The 12,183-nt window shown below is 38.2% G+C and overlaps 1 protein-coding gene across 10 annotated transcripts in view; it reads left to right on the top strand.

Annotated features, from left to right (window-relative positions):
- Positions 1-12,183, top strand: part of tenm3 (teneurin transmembrane protein 3) — a 451,194-nt gene that overhangs the window by 290,253 nt on the left and 148,758 nt on the right. For all 10 annotated transcript variants that reach the window (XM_057842847.1, XM_057842853.1, XM_057842852.1 and 7 more), the window contains 2 exons: positions 1,731-1,832; positions 7,630-7,824. In XM_057842847.1, coding sequence (XP_057698830.1) covers positions 1,731-1,832; positions 7,630-7,824 — 297 coding nt within the window. The remainder of the gene's footprint in view (positions 1-1,730; positions 1,833-7,629; positions 7,825-12,183) is intronic.

Below are 12,183 nucleotides of genomic sequence, written 5' to 3'. Positions count from 1 at the left end.
AACCATGTCCTATAGTCTGATGAGACTAAGATTAATTAGTTTTGTTCCGATGGTCTCAAGCATGTGTGGCGGTGACCAGGTGAGGTGATGCCTAAGGTCAAGCATGGTAGTGGAAGTGTCATGGTCTGGGGCTGCATGAGTGCTGCAGGTGTTGGAGAGTTACATTCCATTGAGGAAAACTTGAACTCCAACACGTGCTGTGAAATACTGCAGCAGAGCATGATCCCCTCCCACCATAAACTGGGTCGCAGGGCAGTGTTCCAGCATGACAATGACCCCAAACACACCTCCAGCATGACCACTGTTTTACTGAAGAGGCTGAGGGTAAAGGCGATGGACTGCCTAAGCATGTCTCCAGACTTGAACCCAATAGAACATCTTTGGGGGATCCTCAAGCGGAAGGTGGAGGTGCGCAAAGTCTGAAATATCCGGAGCTCCGCAACGTCGTCATGGTGGAATGGAAGAGCATTCCAGTGGCAACCTGTGAAGCTCTGGTGAACTCCAGAGAGTAAAGGAGAGTAAAGGCAGTTCTGGATAATATTTTGAGTTATTTTGAGGGGAAAATACATTATTTCTATTATAAAAGCTGCACACTGACTAATTTTCAGTGTGTCGAAGTGTCATTTTGTCAGTGTTGTCCCATGAAAAGATATACTTAAATATCTGCAGAAATGTGAGGGCTATACTCACTTTTGTGAAACACTGTTACTAGAGTAGTTCTAAAATTAGATATTAATTAATACTGTAGCGCTTGCAAATATTGGTAGCGGAATGTTGCTTCAGTAAATCAGAGGAGTCAAACTCACTTTTCTCCACCAATGGGAACGTTGCGTTGCCGTATTGACCACACCAATGGGAGTGCTGCGTTGCCATATCGACTGCACCAATAGAAAATTTGCACTGGCGTATCATTGCAGCGCTAACAGACAGTAGTCCGATTGGCGCAACAATACGTTTCTGTTGAATTTTTTTTTCTGCGCTTCATAAATTTTCTTGTGCGCTGAGTGTTTGCAAGCAGTGTGCGATTGCGCATGCACGCAGCTTAGAGGGAACATTGATGGGGAGTTATATTCATTTTGACCCATAAACCCGCAATCTCGAAAAAATCAAATACTCAATCATATGTCCCTGAAACACTAGTGTAGACTACTCAAAAGTGGCACAGTCACCACGCTGTGAAGAAAATAAAGTAGTATTACGATGCCGTTTTTTAAGCGGAACGCTCAGAACCATTTTAGCGGCATGAAATTACTCGGCCAGTCACCCGCTGTGATGGATCAAAGGTAGCTTCATCCAGATGAATACCGAACGTTTTGAAAGTGATCGGGATGGTTCCGAGTGGTCCTGATCGTTCTGTGAGCAAATTGGCAAGGTTTAGATCAGCGTTTAGAACACTGGCACTTGAAAATAATTTATCTTAAACATTTGCTGTCGACCCCTGATTCTCAGAAGAGCAGTTAAATAACCTGATTCACATGTAGTGTAAGGCCCCCCTTAATGTAATGCACAGTGGGGAGAAAAAATAGTGTGTGATGGTGCGAATGCGCAAGGAAGGGGGATAATTGGATGTTAGAATCTGTTGATTGGACTGACTGGCTGTAACTATAGCAACCGTAGCAGACGGATGTTTTAACGTGTATTTTATTTCTTTCGATATGCAGTATAGTTTCGTATCCCACCTACCCAATTAACTGCTACCCTTGCACTACCTCTTCTTCTGTCTACATAAGAGTCCATTATGGAGTGTCCCCAGAATTGTCATGGAAACGGAGATTGTCTCTCAGGAATATGCCATTGTTTTCCTGGATTTCTGGGACCTGACTGCTCTCGATGTACGTATATACACAGTCTGCCTCCCACAGGGGAGGTAATTGCTATGAGGATGTTATCTGAGTAGTGAATGTGACCTGCACATACTGAATAATGTCGAATACTTATAAATTTGATTACCATGGAAGCAGGATTCAAATCCATGTGTTTTGACAAGTTTTGACATCTGGTGAGCCGCTACCAACTCAACCACATCCACCCCAAGTTCATATCTTGACGTACAGTATAAAATGTATATGCTATACAGTAGAGTCATCAAATCTCCTGTGAATTCTTGAAAATAAAACCTTGCACACATTTTTTTCTTTAAATTAAATTATTTTCATTTCTTCCTGTCTTAGTTTTTATGATAAAATATATCACGAGTTCCTCTCCATCCAATGCACCCACTCATCAGACATACCTGTCAACCCGAGGCCATTGGCAATATACAAATAGTGGCGTATGCCCGTACAAATTGGTGACTAATCTTATTATGACTAATCTGACATTTTATATGGTGTGCAATATGAAACAAAAATAAAACTCAATTTTTTAAATCATATGCATTTATTGGTAATATTGTCACATATAACCTGGTGCAATCAAAGAACAATCAATATCTTCAGCTACATCATGATTACTTAAATTTAACAGTGACTCTTGTTATAATTGTATGTAGCACTTTTGGCAATTCTATCATGTCTTTTGATGGCTGCACTTCAGCTCGCAATTCAGTTTGATTTGAAGGTAGTTTGTTATTGTGTCCAATTATAAATTAAAAAGGTCAATCGATAAAATTAACATACCGATGCAATCTTTGAGTCAGAGACCATTTTTTTGCTAATTCTGAGAAGTGATCAGCAATAGTTGCAGGCAAATTGTGTTCGGCAACAAACTGGCAGCCGCTTTTGTCACTTTTCATTCTGCAGACTGCATCTTTTATGACCAGTGTTGTTAATCTTACTTTTAAAAAAGTAATTAAATACAGTTACAAATTACTTCTCCCAAAAATTATTTGAGTTAGTAACTCAGTTACCTGAATGGAAGAGTAATTAGTTACTTGGCAAAGTAACTGGTGTTACCTTTCTTGTTTTTTTTTTTTTCATTTTAAAAAACAAAACAAAAAAAAAAAACATTGTAACCTTCGCTATGTTTGGAAGTCATTTAATGTTGTGAATGAACCGTTAAAGTTGTTTAAATTGCTGTCTACTTCCGACATGAGAAAGTTATAAAAAATTTTCATCATTTAAAGATAGATTCAAGTCAAGATTTTTTCCGATGTAGGAGTATTTTTGATAAAACGTTACTTAAGTTTGCTAGGAAGGTTCACTACAACAGAGCCTTTCTGAGAAGTCTACTGCTTTAAGATGGCAGCTGTTTACAAACGCCGGCAAGTATATCATTTCGCATCTAGTTCATATACATGTGATATCTAGCGTAGCATCATGCCTAGTTTGTTGGCTGTCGGCTACAGTCAGGTATTGTTGGAGCCACCTTGCCTAGCATCGCATCGAAACTCCCCCTTTCCCACTCCCGCTCTTCTTTCTCCGTGTCTCTGACTTTTCTCACGTCATTCAACCAACGTAGTAACGCATAGTAATGCACATTGCCTCGTTGCCGTAGCCATGACAAAATACGAACGAAGAAAAAAAAACGTAACACACGAAAAACGTGCAGATTTTGAACGTACAGCGTACACATTTAAAAATCAGTGCTCACTACTACAAATCACGCCGAAACCGTACAACTTGACAGATGTGCACAAGACCTCTGTGCAGTTGGCCCCCCATGACATGTAAATTTATAGAGAAAATGTCATTCGTTTGTGCTGAAAAAAAAGTGTTTGTGTTGCTATCGTTTTTGAAGATGTTATAGGTCAATCTGAGGTCAACCAGCCCCCACTCCCCATTTTGATTAAAATGGTGTCAATCGTTTGTGCTGCTAACATTTTTTAAATATTGAGATATTTACTTCGAGTGATGATGTCACACAGCCCCCCGTTTATTTCAAAATGGGACCCGAAATGGTGCCATCCATTCGTTGGTGCTACATTTGCGCTAGTTGTTGGTACACCCTTCTGTTTTTGAGAGAGTTGGTACACTTGGTCAGCCGCGACTGAGGTGCTGCACTTGACGTCAATTAATTAATATCTCAATATCTATAACGAAGCAGCACAAATGTATGTTTTTTACAGCACAAATGTGCACAAACATAGCATAAACAAATGGCACCATTTCGGGTCCATTTTGCAATAAATGGGGGCCTGGTGTGACATTATCACTCGAAAGCAATATCTCAATATCTCAAAAACAATAGCAGCACGAACGAAAATTTTTACAGCACAAGCAATTGACACCATTTTTAGCCATTTCTAATCAAAATAGGGTGATGGTTGACCTTAGATTGACCTTTAGAAGATGTGTTAATATTTTAATGTGATCGCAGCACAAACGAAAAAAAAATTCAGCACAAACAAGAACAAACCTAGCACAAACATTTTTATATAAATGTGCGTTTCATTGGGGGCCAACTTCACGGAGGTACTCGTACAGTAGGTGAAACATCGCAGTTGCTTTATTAACTCATAGATATCAGTACTACTTTTGTAGTTTGCATCAGAATAAAGAACTGAGCATCACTACTCATAAACTACAAAAAGTTTTCATTCCAATGTTAAAATGTTTCCTCTCAGAAAGTAGGATAAAACAACTTTTTTAATTTTAGAGGTTTGTTATTATATTAGAAGATTTAAACAGACACTGCTGCATCTCATTATAATGTGCTGATGATTACTGGCAACTTTCTGGCCAGTGTGTGAATGTATGCAACACTAGGTTATGTTGCATACAAATGAAATCCCATTTAAACTCTGTTTAACACTGCTGTCAGCCACTGCTGTAGGGCAGCAACTAACGATTATTTTTAAAATTGATAAATCCGACGATGAATTAAACGGTTAATTGATTAGTAATAAATGTCACTTTTTTCAATTACCTTCACAATTTAACATGAAGGTGTTTTAGGCATGGTGTTGTATGTGTTAATGAAAACAAAATGGATGACTATTTCCTTCAAAAATATTTTTATTACAGCTTCCTGACTTAACTGTAGTCTACAACTGTACTGGTTTAAATACTTAAAACTAAATAAAAAAATAATAACAAATAAATAAATAAACTTAATTTTAATAAAGGTTCTGAGGATAAAGCATAAAAAGAATTTCTCAGTACACAAATAAGACAAAAGTCCTGGTCATTCAAATAAAAAAAAGTGCTGCTGATTGACATTTTTTATCATGTGGGCAAAGCGCTGATATAAATTGTGTCAGTCATTTATTTTCTTTAAACAGACTAAACAAAAAAATCGAATAAGAAGGAAGCAGACTGCAATTCAGGCAGTGTTCATACATAAAATCCATTTTCAAAGCAGTCTTTTGTGTGACAATTTGCATACAGTTTGAATGGGAGTTTGTGTTGAAAACTGTAATATGAACTTTACTATCTAACAATTACTCAAGTGCTAATATGCTTCTCCAAAACACAACACAAACAGACAGTCAAGACTAGGGCTGCAGCTATCGATTATTTAAGCAATCGATTAATGTATCAATTAATTAGTTTGAATAATCGAGTAATATGATTAGGAACATTTCATGTGTTGCAGAGCGCTAATTGCATTTAAAATTCAATTAAAATAACTGTGCTCATCCTCAAATGGGATAAAAAAAATACATGACTAAGGATCAAGGTACAACAAAACAACAGTTGGCTAACTTGCATAGCAAAGGTCTGCTTGCTTAAAAAATGTTTTACAATGCTCTTAACAAATTGTTCAAACACATATTCCCACAAAAAATTGAGAATTACACCTCTAAACTAAATTACGAATGCAAAAACAGTCATATTAGCTCAAACAAAAACTTACAATCTATTGTTGGTCTTAACAGGGAGCAGCTGGATACAGCCATTTTTGATTAGTTATGTCATATTCACTGTTGCCACTGGAGGGCAGTGTATGCTCCCAAATCAATAAATCTAAATACAAACACTTTCAAAACAAACCATTGCAATTCCACTCCAATTAAACAAATCCTCAAAGCAGCAAAATTTGATTCTAATCTTTTTTCTAATCAAATTGCTTAATCGTTGCAACCAGTGTTGTTTTCATCAACGATGACTAAAACGAAAATATTTTGTCGACAAAATTATTTTTAATGACGATGATGAGATGATAACAAGCTAAAAACCTATCTTGGGAGACTAAAACTTAACGACACGAATGCTAGTTTTCGTCTGATGAGACGAAAACGAGACGAAAATGCGCCATAGTTTTCATCGCATGTTCACAATGTGTGACATTTTATGTGTAGTTAGCCTGCCCGGTTGTGTCACTCATGTGACGTGCTGCAACCCCCCAACTCACCCACTAGTCTAGTGTCCTCTACTGTCTTCCCATTGCTTCTTTTGAGACACACACGGTAAGATTTGTCTCCTTATCTTGGCAAGAGAGAATATGCAATAGCATCCTCCTAAAATGGTACTTATGTAGCGCATTTATCCGCACGGTTACCATGCCCAAAGCGCTTTACATTAGCACACATTTACCCTTCCACGCACACATTCACACACCAATGGTGCTGCTGCCATGCAAGGCTGCCCACTAATTGGGGGCGAATTAGGGTTCAGTGCCTTGCCCAAGGGCACTTCAACAGTGGGCAGTCGTAGCAGGGAATTGAACCGCTGACCCTTTGGTCCCAGGACAACTCTAGCTACCATCTGCGCCACGGCCTAAACTCTCAGACAACTTTTTTTTTTTTACATACAATTCGTGGCGTCCAGGTGGGTATGAGTAATTGAAAATAATGTAGCCTACTGTTTTCTTGCTGAGTGTGTTATCATGTGATTGATTTGTAGACACTATAATATGTGATTGTCTGTCAATGTTCATTGGAAACCTTATTTTTGGAGTGAAATTTTCAAAATTTACAGACAAAAATATTGAGTTAACATCTAAAACTAGACGAAATTAGTCTGAGTTTTCGCTGACAAAAACTAGACGAAGACAAACACATTTTGAAATGACTAAAATATGACCCAGACTAATAAGTATTGTCGTCCAAAAAAAGGAAACTAAGACCAACACTAATTCAGACTATGCTTAGCTGACTAACTTCATTTACTCACCTCTGATGGCGACACAACTGAGCTAACACAAAAGACATTTTTTTTTTTTTTTTTTTTAATTATTGTTATTATTTTTTTTTTTCGACAAAGACAATCTAACTCTTGACACGAAGTAAAGTTAGTGATTCAGCAACCCAACCTGAGTGTAGCAGACGAGCAGTGAACTCTCTCTCTCTCTCACTCTAATCACTGGCACGCAACCTCACATTACACACAAATGGGACTGCTCAAAGCTGCCAGCAAAAATTGATTATCAAATTTGTTTAAATTGATTTAATCGATTAGTTGTTGCAGCCTTAAACTGCTGAAGTAAGAACATGACCTGTGTGTGTAGAAAATTTATTAGGTAATCCAGCAACCAATCAAACCTTTATTTATGTAGGACTTTTCATGCATAGCAAATACAGCACTGTGCTTTGTATAATAAAATAAAAACTAACAAAAGTAGAACACTAATGCTTAAAATAAAATATGAAGCAAATATTGATAATAATGAGCACAATGTGAAACAGTGGAGACTTTAAAACCGGTGTAATGTAATTTTTGGCTTTAATCAGGAGAAGTGGAGCCGAGTTCTGCAGAAGCAAGAGATGCTTATTCTTTCGAGTTGGTAATTTCCATTTTTTATGTACAGCTTACTGCCCTGTGCTGTGCAGTGGGAATGGTCAGTATTCCCGTGGACGCTGCCAGTGCTACAGCGGGTGGAAAGGCGCAGAGTGTGATGTGCCCTCCAACCAATGTGTTGACATCCATTGTGGAGGACATGGCATCTGCATAATGGGCGCCTGCATTTGCAATACTGGTTACCAGGGAGACAATTGTGAAGAAGGTAATTATTATTATTATTATTATTATTTTACACTAATTCAAAGGCTAAAATTTTCTGATTAAAATTGAATTTCTCTATATTTACAGTATTGTTCAGTAGGTGTACAGTGGTATGAAAAAGTATCTGAACCTTTTGGAATTTCTCACATTTCTTCAAAAAAACACCATCAAATGGGATCTGATCTTTGTCAAAATCACACAGATGAAAAAACAGTACATGCAAACAATGACAGAAGGGTGAAAAATAATGTAAGTGAGGACAAGGGGCTGGACAACTTGAACTTATTAATCGAAAAATGAATTCAAAAGTTAAACAGGATGTTTTGCAGGAAAACATGAGGCCAATACGTGTACAGCACGACCACTTCCTCTTTTTGCCACTTTTTTCCACAACCCCCCCGTGCTAATTGCTGTTTAATCCGGCTGGGAGCGACTTCGCTGGGCTTCGTTGCCGCTCGGACTCGGCCTACTAGCCTGGCTCTCGATCGATTCCACTTGTTGCACAAGAAAAATGCATCTTCGTAGTTGTAGAGATTGTAACAGCCTTGTGTGATTTTGACAAGGATCAGATCACATTTGATGGTGATTTTAAGCAGAAATGTGAGAAATTGCAAAAGGTTCAGATACTTTTTCATACCACTGTATAGTGCAAGTCACTGTTCGTTATGTACTTCTGTACAGGGGTCATGGTTCGGTATGGGTTCGGTACAACAGGGAAAACAAAAAGGCTTTTTTTATCACAGCATTTGAATTTTAAAGTTTATTCTGTTGGCTAAAACTTAAAAGCAGCTCTTCTTAAAGTGAAGTGCAAACTTAATATAAGAAAACAATGAACTTGTCTTTAAGTCACAATATGTGTGCAAAAATAGAAAACGCCCTTTTTGCAAGGATCGACTGAGATAACAGTTAAAGTCAGGTAGCATTCGTCAGCATGCAACCATGCAGGGCCGGCCCAGGCCATTTGGGGGCCCTAAGCAAAATAATGCAAAGGGGCCCATATTTTTGGCCCACCATTTCGTCACAGTGTACTGTGAAACCCATACATGCAATCCAACCCATACGTCCATATTTTGTATATTAATCAGATTTTGTTGCACTACATACTTCAAACTTCTCACCCCAAATGATTGTCAGTACTTACAGTAGATAGCGCCAAAGCTTTTTTCTAAAAGAGGAAAGAAAGAAGTTAAGGAAGAACTTTTATTTTTTTAAGCTTGTAATCAAGTATCAAAACTCACAAAAGTCAAATAAAGCAAACTGTAATAAACAAAATAGAATTAAACAATTGCCAAATTGGGGGCCCCTTAGTGTTCAGGGGCCCTAAGCAGCTGCATAGTCTGCGTATAGGCTGGGCCGGCCCTGCAACCATGGTAACTTTTTCATGGAAATAAGGTACTACCATTTCCATTGTTGGATTGTACACAGTTAACTGTAAACTGTTAACAGTGAACATAAACTTCCACATAAGATATAAAGTATTTTATATAGGCTAAAAAACGTGCAAATAGTTCCAAAATTGAAAAAGCATCTCTTGAAATAGAGCCAAAATAAATACTTACTGAGTGTTTCAATGACTTCAGCCTAGAGCTAAAGCAAAAAAAAAAAAAAATTCCTTGAAAATATAAATACACTTCAAAAAGTGTTCGTAATACTGCATTTGATGGCTCTCACTCTCTGCATTTGCCATATATTTCCTTGTAATGATCAGTGATCAGTTCTACTGGTTTGGTTGTTGGTTTAAGCACATTACTTTTACCGCCCTTTGTATTGGAGGAGGACTAACTCCCGAATGGACTTTTTTGTTTTTTACTCTAACATATTCGCTGTCACACTTTGTGCACCGAACTGTGACACGAAACAAATGCTGTTACACAACTTATTTCCTTTTTTAGGTATGTAATAGTTGATATTTAATTCTTGTATTTCATTTTAGAAATAAAGAATGACTGTAAATTAATAAAATTTATATGATGGACTCCAAATTTTCAGAACTTTTTTTCAGAAGTTATAGCTAACTGGAGCCCACTAGCGTGCACACACATCACTGTTGGAGGCAGTCTTGGCAAGGATAGGAGTAGAAAATCAGTAGCAGACTCTGTTGATTGAGTCAGCAAACAAAACATTCTGGAATGAACGGACTTTGCTTGTTCCATGTGAGCATTTTGAGTTCCAGATGGAAACTAATATTTCTGGTGGATGCTGTTCGTAAAATTCAAAATCTATTTTTCTGGAAATGTTATATCAAGGTTTTGCTGTGCAAACATATTGATAAATCACAGGTACAGTGGTATGGTAAACTACCTGAACCTTTTGGAATTTCTCACATTTCTGCATAAAATAACCATCAAATGTAAACCGATCTTTGTCAAAAACACACAGATGAAAAAACATTGTCTGCTTTAGCTAAAACCACCCCAACATATATAGGTTTTTATATTTCAATGAGGATAGTATGCAAACAGTTGCCACGTTTACATGGAGCCAAATATTCCAATTCCAATCGGAATATTTGTTGAAACCGAATAAATGTGTTCCATATAAACACCTCATTCGGAATGAACAGGCCCAAACCGAATGGAATTTCATTCCGATTCACAGGGGTGGAATATTCCTTTTCCCAAACCGATTAGAAGTAAAATTATATCATGTAAACAGGGAAGCGGAATGGTGTCTGGTTGCGTTCTTTCTGCGCATGCTCCGTACTGACGTGGTGACGTCACTTGGTGACGTAAGTAACGTCACTTGCAACATGGCTTCCAAGCACACGCACAGCGCACCCATACAACTTTTTAAATGAACGGCGTATCATTCTGAAGTTTTGTTTCCACTCGAAAAGTTAAAACAGCAGCTGATCTGACGATCGATCTCCATGTTTTGCAACGTGACGCTTTGTTTTGATTAATCTGCGCATGTCAGACGGCAGTTGTCAAACGTCCTTTCGGAATAAAGGCAGTCACATGTAAACGCTGGATCGGAATAGATGAAGTGACACATAAACAGCTGATGTGAAATTTCCATTCGGAATGATTTGAATCGGTATGAATAAAAGTCAGCATGTAAACGTGGCTAGTGATAGAAGGGGGATGAATAAGTGAACCATCACATTTAAAATTTTGTAGGCCCCCCTTTGGCAGCAATAACTTCAACCAGACGCTTCCTGTAGTTGCAGATCAGTCTAGCACATCGATCAGGACTAATCTTGGCCTATTCTTCTCTACAAAACTGTAGTTCAATAAGATTCCTGGGATGTCTGGCATGAATCGCTGTCTTTAGGTCATGGCACAGCATCTCAATGGGGTTCAAGTCTGGACTTTGACTTAGCCACTCTAGAACATGTATTTTGTTCTTCTGAAACCATTCTGAAGTTGATATACTTCTGTGTTTTGGATCATTGTCTTGTTGGAGCATCCATCCTCTTTTTAGCTTCAACTGTCTGAGAGACGGCCTCAGGTTTTCCCTAAAAACATCCTTATAAACTTTTGAATTTATTCTTCCATTAATGATTGCAAGTTGTCCAGGCAGAAAAACAACCCCAAATCATTATGCTCCCTTCACCATGCTTTGCAGTGGGGATGAGGTGTTGATGTTGGTGAGCTGTTCCATTTTTCCTCCACACATGACATTGTGTGTTACGCCCAAACAATTCAACTTTGGTTTCGCCAGTTCACAAAATATTTTGCCAAAACCTCTGTGGAGTGTCCAAGTGCCTTTTTGCGAACATTAAACAAGCAACAATGTTTTTTTTTTTTTTTTTAGAGACGGCAGTGCCTTCATCCGTGTAGTCCTCCCATGAACACCATTCTTGGCCATAGTTTTACATATAGTTGATGTGTGTACAGAGATACTGGACTGTGCCAGTGATTTCTGTAAGTCTTTAGCAGACACTCGAGGGTTGTTTTTAACCTCTCTGAGTATTCTGCACTGAGCTCTTGGCGTCATCTTTGATGGACGGCCACTCCTTGGGAGAGACGCAACAGTGCCAAACTCACCATTTGTAGACAACTTCTCTGACTGTCGATTGATGAACATCCAGACTTTTAGAGATGGTTTCGTATCCTTTCCCAACTTTATACAAATCAACAAACCTTGGTCGCAGGTCTTCAGACAGCTCTTTTGACCGAGCCATGATGCACATCAGACAATGCTTCTCATCAAGACAATTCTTACCAGGTGTGTTTTATAGTGGTCAGGGCAGCTTTAAATCACTCATCAGTGATAGGGCACACACCTGCCTTAAATGTTTGGTAAAAATTGGTTTCAATTTCTCTTTAAGTCTCCTTAGACAGAGGGTTCACTTACTTAATTTTCTTTTTCTGCCATTGTTTGCAAGCTATCCTCGTTGAAATATGCAAACCTATAA

This window comes from Corythoichthys intestinalis, chromosome 8 (genome assembly GCF_030265065.1).
Source record: "Corythoichthys intestinalis isolate RoL2023-P3 chromosome 8, ASM3026506v1, whole genome shotgun sequence".
In the NCBI taxonomy this organism is placed as follows: domain Eukaryota; kingdom Metazoa; phylum Chordata; class Actinopteri; order Syngnathiformes; family Syngnathidae; genus Corythoichthys; species Corythoichthys intestinalis.
Note: the sequence above shows the minus strand (reverse complement) of the source record. Positions and strands in the feature narration are given on the sequence as shown.